Source organism: Hirundo rustica, chromosome W (assembly GCF_015227805.2).
Source record: "Hirundo rustica isolate bHirRus1 chromosome W, bHirRus1.pri.v3, whole genome shotgun sequence".
Classification (NCBI taxonomy): domain Eukaryota; kingdom Metazoa; phylum Chordata; class Aves; order Passeriformes; family Hirundinidae; genus Hirundo; species Hirundo rustica.
Window position 1 is genome coordinate 8,355,837 of NC_053487.1, and position 16,630 is coordinate 8,372,466.

General features: G+C 40.2%; 1 protein-coding gene across 1 annotated transcript in view; it reads left to right on the plus strand.

The window, feature by feature from the left end:
* Window positions 1-16,630, plus strand: part of LOC120764838 (transcription factor RFX3-like) — a 278,652-nt gene that overhangs the window by 150,913 nt on the left and 111,109 nt on the right. The window contains exon 5 of the mRNA XM_040088916.2: window positions 12,791-12,865. Within this exon, the coding sequence (XP_039944850.1) occupies window positions 12,791-12,865 (75 nt within the window). The remainder of the gene's footprint in view (window positions 1-12,790; window positions 12,866-16,630) is intronic.

Consider the following 16,630-nt stretch of genomic DNA (forward strand, 5'->3'; position numbering starts at 1 on the left):
ATCTACTGCTGCCTGATTTATCTCTCTGACCTAGGTTTCAGCATCCACAGATGTGGCCTTACCAGGGCTGAGTAGAGGGGCAGGATCATTTCCCTCCACCTGCTGGCAATGCTTTTCTCAATGCACCCCAGGATATTATTGGTCTTCTTGGCCACAAGGGCACTCCTGGCTCATGGGCAGCTTGTTGTCCACCAGGATCCCCAGGTTCTTCTCCACTGAGCTGCTTTCCAGCAGGTCACCTCCAGCCTGTACTGGGGCCTGTGGGTATTCCTTACCAGGTGCAAGACTGTGCATTTGCCTTTGTTGAATTTCAGACAGTTCTTCTCTGCCCATCTCTCCAGTCTGTTGAGATCCTTCTGAATGGAAGCATAGCACTCTGGAGTATCCACCACTCCTCACAGTTTTGGATGATCAGCAAACCTGTGGTGAAGGCACTCTATCGCTTCATCCAAGTTATTGATGAATAAGCTAAATAATACTGGACTCAATACTTTTCAGGACAACGCGTTTCATGATCTTACCAGGCTGGAGGTGAGGCTGACTGGTCAGTTGTTTCCAGGGTCCTCCTTTTAACCTTTTTTTAAAATGGGTACAATGTTTCCCTTTTTCCTGTCACCAGGGTCATTTCCTGACTGCCATGATAAATATAATGCAGAATGACTTGGCAACTGTATCAGCCAATTCCCTCAGGACCCTGGCATGCATCTTGTTGGGTCCCATGGACTTGTGTGCATTCAGGTTCCTCTGATGGGAGGGACTTCTTTCCTCCAGTTACTGCCTTGAGGTTTGGGGCTTGAGATATGTGGGAAGAGAGATTTTCATTGAAAACAGAGGCAAAAAAATTGTTGAGTACCGAAGCCTTTTCCATGTCAGTTGTCACCAGTTGACCTGTGCTATGTACCAGGCTGGAGAAGAGAGTACATTTTCTTTAATCTTTCTTTTCTGGCCAACATACCTGTAGAAGCCCTTCTCATTCTTCTCATCCCTTGCCAAATTCAGTACCAGCTGTGCCTTAGCTTTCCTGATCCCATCCCTACACATTTGGGCAGTATCCCTATATTCTTTTCATGTTCCCATATCCCTGTTTCCACAGCCTGTGCATTTCCTTCTCATACTTTAGGTTTGACCAGGAGATCCTTACTAGGCCATTCTGGTTTCCTGCCCTCCTTGCCTGATCTCTTGCATGTGGGAATCAAGAGCTGTTGGGCTCTAAGAATAATGTCCTTGAAGAGCTGCCAACTCTGTTCAGCTCCTTTATCCCTGAGGGCAGTTTCCCAGGGAGTCCCATCCACTAATTCCTTAAACAACTGAAATTTTGCTCTCTTAAAATTCAAAGTCCTGACTCTACTCTTCACGTGGCCCATATCCCTCAAGATTGTGAATTCCACTAGGGCTTGATCACTGAAGCAAGGGCTGCCACCAGTCTTGAGAACTCTAATTAGTTCTTGAGAACTCTAATTAATTTAAGGCTCTTGATATATAGGATTCCACTCATACAAGAAATAGTAATTTGAAACCTAAACAGTTCAGCTTAAGCTGTGACATCAAACACATGCTGCTTTAAATTTACTAGAAGATTTAAATAAATCAGGTAAACTAGAGCAACACACCAGTTCAATTTTTCTTGTTTTTTTACCTGGTACATTTCACTTTTAATCCTAATTCTATCTGCACCATCATAATATTTTTTCATACTTGTATAGATAATTTAAGAGATCACAATAATATGTAGCCAGACCTACTTCTTAATGTAATACTCATCAAATGTATTCAAATATTTTGAATTAATTTTAGATAATTTTCACATGAAGATAAATGAACCAGGCATAGGCTTTTTATAACCTCTGACACTTGCCATATCAAGATTTAGTTTTGTTTCACTGTTTACAATAAACAACTTAATTTTGTTTTATTCACTGTCATTAATAAAATAATTGCATTTTTGTAACTAGCAAATTGGTCATAACATTGATAAGATTTTAGCTCTTCCTGATAATTCTACTAATACATTGTAGCAATTTGAAATTATATCGTGTGTATCCTACTTGAATGATGAGTCTGGGTGGGTTACTGACAGTTAATGTCAGAGGACAGGCAGCTACAGCAAAGATGAATTAGAAAATTAACTCAACTCCCCTATAAATAATAGCATTTAAATCACCCTGCACTTTTTACTATATGTAAATGTTTTAAGGATTGTTCTGATAAAATTAGCATTGTAATACCAATGTTTCCTAATGTCAAAACTTTCAAAATGTGTATATAGTTATTAAATTAAAAAATGTATTATGCTTGTCAGCCTGGAAGGAACTCCCATCTATTAGTTCTGTTTTTTCTAGTAAGCATTAAGGTTGATCTGTAATCACTGTTATTCATCAGTCATCACTATCCATAGGAACTATTGACTCAGAAATGTATCCTATTTCAGTCATGCTTGTGCACATCAAAAGGTACATGGAAATAAAACCAAAGCCAATATGAATTAATTAATTAGTTAATACTTCTGAATTAATTAATGAATACTCCTGGTACTAAATACAGTGTGCTAAGCATTCTATTGATGGAAAAGAAATCATGGGACCTTTCTAAAATAAACCATTTGATAATGGAGTGGGAGAAAAAGAATAACAGCCACAAATAAGAAGGGCCAATAGTAATGTAAAATCCTGATAGTATCGTTTTGGAGGAAGTATAGTACTTTTAAGAGAAAAACAGTATAAAAATGTGTAAGCTTCCATAGCTTTATTTTAAGCTGGAGTAGTTGTGATTTGGAAAGTAGTTTGAAATAAGATTTTATTTATTCGAACAGCCAACGTCTTTCTAGGTAAAGGAATTTTTTCCTTTTTTCCTCACTCCTCTGGTAATTGGCAGAACAGTTTTTATAGCTGTATTCATCTTAAAATGAACAAACTTCTTCAGATTAAAAAATCAGAGGTACATGGATCTTTATGTTATATTCGAAAATTAAATCACCTAGTCTGACCTTTAAATCATTCAGGCCTGACATTTTTATTCAAATCTTCTGAACACAATGACTTGTTTGGTGAAAAAGGCATTCAGTCTAGGTTTCCAAACACAAGAGGATGAATAATCTGTTTAACCAGTCAGTCCAAGTTCAAGTACTAACACTGTTAAAAATGTTGGACAATTATGAATTAACTATTGGGGTGGAAGTTTAGAGGATTTGGGGGGGTCTTGTACTCTTATTAAGCTCTGTCCCTCAAGACTGCCTCCTGATTCGTTCTGCTCCATATCTGTGAAGCATCATGACTTGTTTCTATCCCTTCCCAGGAAAAGAGATAAGTTTCAGTGTTGCACAGTAGACAGAATTATATATATATGTCCTACTCTGCCCCTGGGAGCCCCATACAGCCCCCACTGGATTTCCAGAAAATCCTCATGAGACTAAGGTCAGACACACTTGCACCATTTACATTCTGGCCTCATATGCTTATATTGCTCATTTCTTTCTAGCCTTCAGCCATTATCTTTTGTTGTGTTAAAATTTTTAAATTGCATTTAAAATTTAACTTTAAAAAGCCCTGTAGCACCCAGTATTTTATTTCTAGTTTTGCCTCTTAATGTATTTATTCAGTAGATCACATACCTATATCAGCATGCTATATTTAGTGTATTTATTACAAACAAGTTGTTTCTGGAATAACTCTTTGTGGTGGGTTGGCCTAGCCACCAGGTGCCCACCAAGCCACTCTCAATCCCGCTCCTCAACAGTCTGTTTTGCCTCTGACCATAATTGGTGAGTGATCTCCCTGTCTTTATTTCAACTCATAAGCTTTTTGTCTTTTTTTTTTTTTTTCCTCCCCCTGTTCAGCTGAGGAGGAGTGTTAGAACAGCTTGGTGGGCACCTGGAGGCCAGCCAAGGTCAACCCACCACACTTTCAAAGGCAAATCAGACTTGACTTGGGGAAATTATTTTAATTTATTGCCGATGAAACAGAGCAGGATAATGAGAAATAAGAACAAATCTAAAAACACCTTCCACTCACCCCTCCCTTCTTCCCAGGCTCAGCTTCATTCCCCCTTTCTACTTCCTCCCTCAGAGCAGCACAGGGGGACAGGGAATGGGGATTGCCATCAGTTCATGACACTCTTTGTTTCTTCCTTTTATTCCTTTTCATGTTCTTGTCCTGCTCTAGCATGGGGTCCCACCCACGGGAGGCAGTCCATGAACTTCTCCAATGTGGGCATTCCCACTGGCTGCAGTTCTTCACAAACTGTTCCAGAGTGTTGTTTTTTTTTGGTTTTGTTTTTGTTTTTCCTATGGAGTGAAGTCCCTAAGGAATGGACTGCTCTAGCATGGGTCCCCCACAGGGTCACAGGTCCTGCCAACAAACCTGCTCCAGCATGGGCTCCTCTCCACAGGCCACCATTCCTGCCAGGAGCTTCCTTTAGGGCACATCCACCTTGTCCATTGTGAGTTCCTCCACGGGCTGCAGGTGGATATCTGCTCCACTGTTAACCTTCATGGGCTGAAGGGAAATCTCTGTTCAGATGCCTGGAGCACTTGCTCCCCTCTTCCTTTACTGATCTTAGTGGCTGCATAATTTTATTTCTCACATATTCACACTTACAGCTGCCACTGTGAAGTTTTTTTTACCCCTTCTTAAATATGTTTGCAAAGAGGCTCTAGAAACATCATTGGCCCAAATTTGGCCAGTGGCAGGTTGGTCTTGGAGCTGGCTGGAACTGTCTCTGACATGACAACACCTTCTAGTGTCTTCTCTCAGAAGCCATCCCTGCACTCCCAGGTCTACCAAAACCTTGTCACATAAACCCAATACACTCGTATGGAAAACTATTCTCATTATTAAAATATTGGTCAAAGGAACACAATGATGTTTTGTTTCTGAGGTATTCAAAATTTTATATTGGAGATGCCTCTGAATCCCTGAAGTGAATTTCTGTCTGTTCTATTTCTTTTCTTCTGTAAAAATGTATAAAGTAGGTCAAACATGATAGCCACTGCTAACGTTACAGTTCAAATCTTAGTGGCATGGTGTTGACACTTTTCTAGAGTAGTGGATTTCTGTGTGTCAGTTGTGGTTTAACCCCAGCCAGCAACCAAGCCACATGCAGCTACTTGCTCATTCCCCCCACCAGCAGGATCATGGAGACAATCAGAAGGGTAAAATCTGGAGAACTCATGGGTTGAGATAAAGACAGTTTAATAGGAAAAGGAAAAGCCACTCACACAAACAAAGCAAAACAAGGAATTAATTCATTGCTTCCCATGGACAGGTAGATGTTCAGCCATCTCCAGGAGAGCAGAGCCCTAACATGCATAACAGTGACTTGGGAAGACAAACACCATCACTCCAAACATTCCCCTCCCCCCCCTTCCTCCTTCTTCCCCTCACTTTATATACTGAGCATGATGTCAGGTGGTCTGGAATATCCCTTTCGTCAGTTTGGGTTATCTGTCCTGGCTGTGTCTCCTCCCAACTTCCCATGCACTCCCAGCCGCCTTGACAGCTTGGCAGTAGGAAAAGCAGAAAAAACCTTGTCTCTGTGTATGCCCTGCTCAGCAATAACAAAAACATCTCTATTATCAACCCTGTGTTCAGCTGTTGGGGTTTGACACTGGTTAAAACACCAGGTACCCACAAGAATCGTAACAAAGGGCAAATGAGTTGAGATAAGGACCATGAGAAAACAGTCTGAGGGCAAAACAGGCTCAAACTTAAAGGTATAAACTAAATTTATTATTAACAGAGTCAAAGGAGGATAATGAGGAGTAAAAATAGCCTTTAAAACACCTTTCCACTTGAGATCCTTCTTCAGTTCATTTAGGGAGAGGAGTCTTTCTCTTCTGCTATGCTGTGGGGTCTTTCCCACAGGACACAGTTCTCCATGAACTTCTCCAGCATGATTCTAATTTCATTAGTAGCAGTCGCACCCAACCTGCTGTAACATGAGTCCCTCCCACAGGCAAAGCATTCTTCCCGAAACTGCCATTGTGTGGGTCACTAGTCCATGGGGTGTAGTCTTTTAAGGGTAAGCTGCTCTAGTGTGGAAGCAAGGGCCCTCTTTCTCTGGGTTTCCCACTGGATTACAGCTTTTTTAGCATCCACCCGTGTGGCGGTTCTTTAGAGAGACCCAGATGTCCGTCGATGGCAAAAGAAAAGCAAGTCTGCTCTTTGCTCCGGGGGGAAATCATGGCTTTATTTTTGGGGGTCCTGCCATTGCAGAGTCCAGAGACCAGTAGCTCCTTCCTTGTTCCCTTTCTGATGCCAAAGAAACTGCCCCTCCATCTCTCAGGGCTTTTCCCCAGGGGAGAAGGGGCTAGAGGCAGGGACAAGCCACTACCCAATCAGGCATAAGGTGGGAGTGGAACAGAGTTGGGTTACATTCAAGCGTGGGAGGATGGGCACGGCTGAGCAGGGACAAACCACATGATACAGTTTCCAAGGGGAACAGGGGATACAGAAGAAAACATTACAAAACCCAATATGAAAATGAAACACAATATAAAACAAATTAATGAGCTACAACATTTCCCTCTTTCTTATTAAATTTAAAAGAAGGAAGGCTCAGTCCGTGGGAGATGCTCAGAGTTTGGACCTTGAATACCTTTAAAGCTGAAAAAGAAAAAATAACATTTAGTGCAAACAAACTGTCTAGAAAAACACTGTTAAGGGATAACTAGGAGAGGGTTCGGTGCTTTCTCCTCCTCCAGGCAGCACTGGCCATTTGTGGGGCCTCTGCAGGTGGCTTTGCACTTTTAGGGATGAAAGGTTTCACCCACTCAGCTGGCACCCACTTGAGACTTGGGGGAGTGGACACATGGGTGTACCCACGACCCCAGGTGACCAGATCATGAGGACTTTTTGTTTCTCTGGTCGCTGGATCCTTTACTATCACATCTGGTGACTTGTGCTGAAAAGCGGAACTGGTTAAAGCACAATTAGTTAATTCAACATTTGCATTTTCCTGTTTTTTCTCCCCCCTCCTCGGACTTACCCCATTTATGTCAGCACGCTGGGCAAGCCGGTACTCATCTTTTAGTTTTTTGAAAGGTTCTCTTTGGGCCCCCAAGACCCCCTGCCCCCATCATCCCAAAAGTCCAGAAATTGCTTCTTTAAAGGGCATTGAGATGCCCTATGTCCAGCCTGATCGCACAGGAGACACGTTGTTCTTCTCTTGGGTGGTGGCCATGGCACAGGCACAGGAGGCACGGTGTCTACAGCAGCGGCTTTTTGTGGTGGCTTGACTCTGGAACTGTGGCTTAGGTGAGCTGTCATGAAGGGAACCTTCCTGGCACACACCTGGAGCATGTCATCTAAGGTTGGAGCCAGTTCTATAGACAGGCTGAGGATAGCTGCCTTGCACTGTTCGTTTGCATCAGCCAGAGCCATTTCATCCAGGACCTGTTCCTGGGCTCCTACTTCCTTAACCTGTAACTCGATAGCTCGGGTTAATCGCTCCACAAATGTTACAAAAGGTTCTGATGGAAGCAAAGGAATTTCCTGAGCCTGCTTGAGGGCTGTGACCCATTCACTATCACCACATAGATGTTCTAATTGAATTAGGAAATTATTATTATCAATAGCCATTTCAGGATTTTGCCAAAGCTCCGGAAGTAAATCTCTTTGGAGGTCAAAGGGAACTGTAGGATACCCTGCTAAATTTGCTTTTGAAAGGTTGCAGACCTATTCACTTTCATATCCAAAATTGATCTGAGCTTTGCATAAATCCTGAATCGCTTGCTGGGGGAAGGGGTCCCAATAACCATGGACAACACCCCCCCTTTTTGACTGTCGATATGTGAAAAGGGTAGCAGAAAAGTCGAGATCGGTTCCTGCTTCCGGGTTCCCCGCTCCCCCCCTGCTCCCCCCCCCCCTCCCCTCCGGGGTGTAGGAACTGGGATTGTGGGCAGGGAAACTGTGGGAACCAGAGGCAGGGAGGGGTCTGGGGAGACTTGACTCACATGGGACGGAGTTGGAGGGCAGAGGTTTGAGGGTAGGGGGCGGAGTCAGAGGAGAGGGCGGTGCCGAAGGGAAGGAGGGGTCTGGGGAGAGGAATGGGTTGCTCGGGTTACCAAAAGGATTGTGGGAAGGAGGAACAGACAAAGAAAAAGGCTCCTCATGGCTGGACAAAGGTGTCTCCGCCATCTTGTGATCCCCCCCCATAACTGAGACCAGCTTGGGAATCACTAAGATGGGGGTTTTGAGCACCTGAGCTGTCTGCAAAAGTACAAACTGGGGAAGAAGGGAGGTTTGGGGAAAGTTTAGGGGTTTCTCAAGGAATCTGGCCAGAATTCCTTGAGCAGGGGAGCTCTGGAATTTGGGGAATGCCTGGGGAGCTGCAGCTTCCCTGCCCTGTCTGGTGGGCTGCATCCCTCAGAATATCCGAGCCTGAGGAAGTGGTTTTAGGGTTGGGAGAGAGGGAGACTGGGGAAACGGGGGAAAATCCACAAAGAACTGGCTTTTTTTTCTTTTCATTTTGCTTTTGCAATACTAACTGAATTTTTAAGCTCCAAAAAGCCAAATTTGCAGTTTTGTTACCCTTAGGGAAGTCTGATTCAACTAATTTTTTGTTATAGCCTCCCAAAATTCTGGGAAGCTTATTTGCTCTAATGATTCATGTGGAAACTGAGAAAACAACCACCGAATTAATTTTTTCAGCTGTTTCTTTGAACAATGGGTCCCCCCATCATCCAAGGCACTTAAAATTTGGTAATAGACTCTTTTTTGAGACACAGACAGCCTAGTACCCATTTTTGGCTCAGATTTTGCGTTTCTGTGTCCCCTTTAACTATGACTAAGAAACCAAAAGGAAAAAAAAACCTCGCTGGAGATAAAAAAATTCTGGAGGGGAAACTGTTACCTTTTCCATCCCTTAGGCTGCGCAGCCGAAACCGAATGTGCTATTAAAGCACCTTGAAGGTTTGCTCTGAAAGTGAAAACCTTCCCCCAAAGGAAAAAACCCTTTTCCCTGAGGAACAACATCTCTGAAAAGACTTTTCCTTAGATCCCAAAGTGGTAATACTCACCAAAAATCCAGCGTGCAGACGAATCTTTCCTTTCTTTCCCAGTCACTCCTTTTGCCTGAGACTGACCCTTTTGGTGCAAAAAGAGCTTCCAGTCTCAGATCCAGGGTCAGCTGTCCACTAACATGCGGTCACCTTCTCTGAGAGCAGCCTGCCATTCAGGGGGCTTCTTCGCAGCACTCCGATGGGTTTTTTAAGTCCAAAGGAAAACTACAGCCTTGATCTGTGGAGTCCTGTGTTTTGGAGACTCCACAGCGAATGCCAAGCCTGACAGGTCTGTGTCTCTGTGTGGGTGGGCTACGTTTAGGGACTCACATGCCTGGGTGAGGTTCCTCGGCCACGTGCTCCACGCGTGGTTCTTCGAGCCTTCTGGGAGCCCCTTGTGGCTTCGAGCCCCACATTTCGGCACCAGCTGTTGTGGTTCTTTAGAGAGACCCAGATGTCTGTCGATGGCAAAAGAAAAGCAAGTCTGCTCTTTGCTCTGGGGGGGAAATCATGGCTTTATTTTTGGGGGTCCTGCCATTGCAGAGTCCAGAGACCAGTAGCTCCTTCCTCGTCCCCATTCTGATGCCAAAGAAACTGCCCCTCCTTCTCTCAGGGCTTTTACCCAGGGGGGAAGAGGCTAGAGGCAGGGACAAGCCACTACCCAATCAGGGACAAGGTGGGAGTGGAACAGAGTTGGGTTACATTCCAGCGTGGGAGGATGGGCACGGCCGAGCAGGGACAAACCACGTGATACAGTTTCCAAGGGGAACAGGGGATACAGAAGAAAACATTACAAAACCCAATATAAAAATGAAACACAATATAAAACAAATTAATGCGCTACAACACACCCCCTCCAGCATGAGCATCTTTTCCCACAGGCTGCGAGCAGATCTCTGCATCCCTCCCCATGGACTTAATGGATTACAGGGAGACTGTTTTATTATAGTCCTCAACACGGCTTGCAGAGACATCTTGACTCTGATGCTTGGAGCACCTCCGCCCCCTCTTTCCTTCCACTGACCTTGGTGCCGTCATGTTGTCTTTTCCACATCTTTACTTCCCCCTCTTTCTCTGACTAGGAGGAAAAAACTGCTGCTCATAAGTACCCTTGCAAACAAATTCCACAAATTCAAAGATTTCTGCAGGATCTCACAGCACTGAGAAGTTGATTTTGTCTAGATTCTGCCCCTTTACTTCACTCTGGTGAGACCTGACCTGGAGGCCACCAAGATGATCAGAGGGCTGAACCACCTCTCCCCTGAAGAAAGGCTGAGAGAGCTGGGAGTTGTTCAGCCTGGAGAAGAGAAAGCTTTGGGGAGACCTTATTGTGGCCTTTCAGTACCTGAAAGGAGCCAACAAGAAAGCTAGAGAGGAATTTTTTACAAGGGCATGTAGTGAGAGGACAAGGGGGTATGGCTTCAGACAGAAAGAGTAGGTTTAGATTAGATATTAGGAAGAATTCTTTACTGTGTGAATGGTGAGGCCCTGGCACGGGTTTCCCAGAGAAGGTGTGGATACCCCATCCCTGGAAGCATTCAAAGCCAGGTTGGATGGGGATCTCAGCAACTTTGTCTAATGAAATGTGCCCCTGCCCATGGTGGAGGGGTTGGAACTGGATGATTCTTAAGGTCTCTTTCAACCCAAACCATTCTATGATTCTATGATTATATATATATATATCTTCATAATTTATGATTTAAAAAATTTGGTTCTTTGAACAGGTCACAAAAACTTGTCACAATGAAGTGAGTGGGTAGTGTAATAGCTTGAACGAGCAGCAGGAGGCAGGACTTCAGCCCTGCAGTACTGCTGTAGAGAAGATATTGTCAGAGTGGAGTGAGATTCAGAATTACAATTTAAATTATGCATGATGTTATTATATTATGTCAAAATGGGAAAGTCTATGGTTGTACAATATAGTGAGTTGATCTTAGTATGATGAAATATTAACCATTTCATTTTTAATATACAGTATCCTTTTAAATTTGACCTTTTCTGTCTGATTGAACAGTTTGACTTAATAGTATTTTCTACTGAAGGAAGAAAAAAAACTGTGTCCAAACATTATTTTTGCAATATTTCTTGCATATCATCAGATCCTAGTATGCTTTTGTCAAAAGGCTTATATTTCTAATAGTAAACAGTTGTAAGAAAGGCTTCCTTTTTCATTGAGAATTGCTACAGTAAGAATACTATTTGATTAGTTTATAAAAAGGGGAAAGCACATTTTATTTATGCACTAAGTGAAATATAATCTGAAATATTTTTCAGTTTTGTGCTGTATATTTATTGAACTCATTTTAGTAATGCAATTTACCAGTATAAACTCTTTAGATAATAGTGATGCCTTGAGCAGGCTGACCTGGAACAGAGACTAGACAGAGCTAAGAGAATTAAGTAGATATTTATTAAAAGGCCTTTAAGGATACACCTTGGGCAGTACAAGAGCCTGGCCAGGGCTACACCCAAGATGGACTCAAAATGGTCACAAAAATGGATGACTGGTCACAAGGTCTTACACTTTTATAAGTTTTGGTCCATTTGCATATTGTGTTTAATTGTCCAATTACAGCTTCAGATTATGACGTCCCGTCCTTCTTGTTTTCTCTCTTCAGTCCACCGTTGTTTATGCTTTTGGGCCTGAAACTTGTAATGGTTGTCTTTGGTTTCAAGATGGAAAAGGATTGTTTTGTCTACCTACTCTGTGAAGAGAACTTACTAACAATATGAGGCTCAGAACTACACATCTAGGCAGCACAGAATCTGAAAAGCATGAAAGCTAAAACTTAAGGCATCAATAATGCAATAATTAAAGAAGTGTAGGGAAGATTTATTTTAAAACTGTCAACAGTGGATATAAGTGGTTTTAAATTTACAGATGCTTTTCCATTGCTTTTCTGTTTTTTTCCATTTAATGTGGCTCATTATGTGCCTTCTTTTACTGTACATCCCATTGTCTCGATGACTTTCAATGTTTTTGCTATTCTAGCTCTGCATCTAAACTAGTTAGATTACAATTTTATTTTTATTGTTGTCATTATTGAATTAATAAGATGTATTAATATGGAAGGGAAGAATAGGAAGGGATATAGGTGTCTTTATTAATTTCTATTAGGAGCAATGCTACTGTATAATTAGTGGTTTATAATACTTTTTCCTTTAAAAGTATTATTTTGAACCCATCTGATTTTTTATTTTCTTTTAAGGACGGATCTCCAATTTTCATTTACTTTGAGAGCTTTGAATATTCAAAGAATGCTTTAGCAGGCTGTATGGGGTGATATCCTGTACGATGAAGATAATGGCAGAAAACCTACAGAATGATTGAGATTTTACTCCATTGTTGCAGAGAGCAGAAATTTTGCTTCTTATTCACACTCAAAGTGTGCACAGTTCTTTCTCAAATACTTAGAGAAAGCAACACTGAGGCATTTCTTAGGATTTTATTCTGGAGGATTTTTCTTTTATTCAAAAAACTGATTGTTCAGTAATTTTTACTGTTTGCAATGTAGCTTACTAGTAAATCCACTTCTCCTATTTCATGAGTAGGGAGGAAGGTAAATTGGACTTTGAAAGTGGGATCCTGCAGTATATATGCAAGCAAAATGCCACCCTGACTTCACTAGGAGGTTTGCCTTCATGAGGACTTCAGGATGAGGCCTTTAAGTTGAAAATATCCCTTAGCTATGACCAAACTAGATATTTCTGTTGAACTTAAGGGAATCTATCATAATTTTTCTGATTAGTCTTTTATACTGTCTTGAGTCATTTTCTAATGACATCTATTATCAGATTGAAATGGCGATTGAGACACTTCAGAAGTCTGATGGTCTTTCTACTCACAGAAGCTCTCTTCTCAACAGCCATGTAAGTTGTCTCTTCTTTCACGAAAGCTAATCTCTATCTTGTTCTGCATGCTTAGCCTGCCTCTAAATGTTTAATTTATTGCTTTTTTGCTTGTAATCTTTTCATTTTAGTTGCTCATAATCTACATCGTATGTCACTATATTTTGTCAGGCCAAGTGTCATGACACACGGTAGAGTGCATTTCTTTTCTAGGTTCTGTATTGTGTTAACGCAGCTTAACATATTTGTCTATTTTGCAGGTCCCAATGTAAATGTAAAAATAATAGCCAAATAACCCTTAGGTAGTCTGTGTTTGACATTCAAAAATAATTTTCTATGATTTGTGTACCTGATATAATAATTTAAGGGCAGGTAAAGGGGGAAAGAAGCAGTGCACACAGTTTGAATAAAAATATACTTTAGATTTATTTTCAAATATTTCTGTTATTCTGAATAATATTATTATAACAATTCTGCAGATCCATATAATGAGATTTAAAAAATTAAAACAATCTGTTAGTGTCTAATATGTTTTCTTATGCCTTTTGCTTTGTTCTGTCTTTGCAAATTCTGTAGTCAGGAATTTTCCATAATAAAAGGCTGAATATGTTTGCATAAAAAGATGGTTGCAAATATAGTGGTAAAGCCATTAAATATAACTTTTAGGTAAAGGAGTAAGGCTCAAAATTTAATTTTCAGCTTGTTTTTAAATAATGCTAGTCTCTTGAAATATTGTGCAAACAAAATGTTTTTTCTTCAGCTGGTATAAATAGTTTTGTATTTTTAATTGCTGCTAAATTTCTATACATACTACATCCTTTTTGCTTCTTAACCTTACTAAGACATAAACTCACATATTTTTTCAGATTCTTGTATTTCTTTACCACAGAAAAGTAAATATTGAGTGTAATATGAATGTATGAGTATACTGGGTAGAGTCTATACACTTATTTTGATTTGTTGACATTTCCTACACCCCCCCCCCCCCCCCCCCCCCCCCAAGAATGTGGTAACATGGAGGTGAAAACCAAAATTTTTTTGTAAAAGTTTATCATCATGCTAGAAAAAGACAGCAGGAGCCAGTACAATTTCTTGGAAGAGAAATTAGTTTTCTTAGAAAATACTAAAATTAGGTGAAGGAAATTGAATTCTGTAAAATGTGAAGAATGAGATTTAGATCATGTTAAGGCAACCTAGAAACATGCTAAAATTATTCTAGCATCATAATTAAATGGGTAATAAATTTTATTGCAAAATGACAAAAATATGTATTAAAACTTAGATATACAAAGAATTGCTAAATCTGCCTTGAATCTGACAAGGAAATCCAGAATCTTCATAATGAAAACAATAAGAGTTAAATGACAAGCTTTTCTACATCAGAAAACTGTATTCCCCTATTTCCTGTGTAATGCACTAGTTAAAAGATCATGGAAGAGATCCTCCTGAAAGAGGAGGAAACGTATGGAACACAGGGAGGTTATAAGAGACAGCCAACAGGACTTTGGCAAGGACAAATCATGCCTAAGTAATCTAGTGGCCTTGCATAGTGGAACAATTGATTTGGTGGACAAAGGGAGAGGTATGGATGTCACCTATCTAGACATCTGTAAGGCCTTCAATACAGCCCCCTACACCATTCCTGCTGCTAAATTTGAGAGATATGGGTTTGATGGGTAGACTCTTAGGTGGGTAAGAAACCGGCTGGATGGCTGCATCCAAAGCATTACAGCAAACAGCTCAATGTCCAAACAAGGATCAGTAATGCGCTGTGTCCCTCAAGGGCCTGTACTATGACCATTACCATTTAATATCTTCATCAACAGCTTAGATAATGGAATATAGTGGGTCTAAGTGGGGCCACTAAAATGATCAGAGGGCTGGAACACCTGTCCTATGAAGAAAGGCAGAGAGAGTTGAGGTTTTTCAACCTTATTGCAGCCTTTCAGTAGTTAAAGGGGGCTTATGAGAAAGATGGAGAGAGACTTTTTACCATGGCCTGTAGTGATAGCAAAAGGAGCAATGGTTTTAAACTGGAAGAGGATAGATTTAAACTGAACATAAGGAAGGAAGTTCTTTACAATGAGGGTGGTGAGACATTGGAACAATCAGGTTGTACAGAGTTGTTGTGGCTGCCCCGTCCCTGGAAGTGTTCACAGTCAGATTGGATGGGGCTCTGTGCAACCTGATCTGATTGAAAATGTCCCTAATCACTGAAGGGGAATTGGACTAGAGGATATGGTTTTAGTCCTATCTTCTTCCTTAAGCTGGCATTTTGTTGCCCTAATTAATACCTGTTTATTTTAATGATTTTTTTAAAATTTTCCTTTATTTTATTTCCTTTTCTGATTTCTTTCTGTATGTGATTGAGTTGACTAATTTATAATCTAATGATTTTTAAATATTGGAGTTTCATTGAATTTGTAGTCAACTTACCCATTCTGCATAAACCATTTCTACCATTCCAATGTTGTTAATATTATAAATCAACAAGTCAAAGTGTAGACATTTCAATTTTAGAATCAGATTTCTGCAAATACAAAAATATATTTAAGGTTGTTATCAATAATGTTATCGTGTCTGCAGATTATTTACTTTTTTACATAGCATTCAGCTATTGGCATTCTTCTTTGAAGGCTGCAACCTGCTAAATAATCATGTCAACCTTTTTTTATTGAAATATTTTCACCCTGGAGCAAATATCCATACTTTGTACTTATCTTGGGTTTTGCTTTCCCATTGTTGACTAATGCCAAGCTGTGGTTGAAAGAATATCTGTCAAATACAGATCATTAGTAAAATGCACTGAAATGAATCCTAATAAATTATAATTGATCTGGAAAAAAATCTAATACTATATTTAGAAGTTAAACTGGAAATAATTTGGGAGTCTTGTCAATAATTTTTTCTTTGTGAGGTAAAACAAATTGCTTATATTCCATAAACTAATTAGCATAGCTTAAATGGTAAGTTTGAAGGATATAATTAAGATATAGTGAAATGATTTTGATAATCCACACATGTAAAGGTAAAAGTTTATATTTTTTTCCTGGGCTTTGTTTCAGAATTGTAAATGCTTAAGTTAATAAAAAATTGTGAATGTTAAGACTGCATTTATACCTAAAAGTTGATATAAGGATGATGAATTACACTTTTTAATGTTTATTTAAAGTGCAACATTATCGACATCCATCTTGCAAACAGCTAGATCATGCTTCTCCTACATCTTTACACAGAGCTCTTGTTTAGAAACCTAAGCATGATAGTTCTGGTGATGTTTTCTGTAAGAAAGTAAGCATGAAGATGATCTTTGAAAGGTCTCGAGTGAATGTTTTCCTAATTTTTTTTTCATTTTCCATGTATTGTGTTCAGTAAATTACTCACAATTGACTTAAAAAGAACTGTATGTCCAATATGTTCATTATAATCTAATTTTCACTAATAGTTCTGCAATGAAGAAGGATCAGAGTGAAACTTATTTCAAGAGTAATGGAAACTAAAATATTGATATTCTTGTTCTGTAATTGACAAGTTATATGGAACATTACTAGAACAGAATTTATTCAGTGATCTATTAGTAAGTAGCCCTGCAGAGTATCATATTCAATGTCACATAATTATATATTTTATGGTACTTTAAACACATATCTTGATCGTATTAATTACTTTGGAGGACTAAAGTGAAATGGATTAAACAATCATGTGAGGGTCCAGCATACTGGAATAAAACTTTGTTCCAAATGCCAAAACCAAATCTATGGTTTTGGGGATTTATCGGATGCTCAA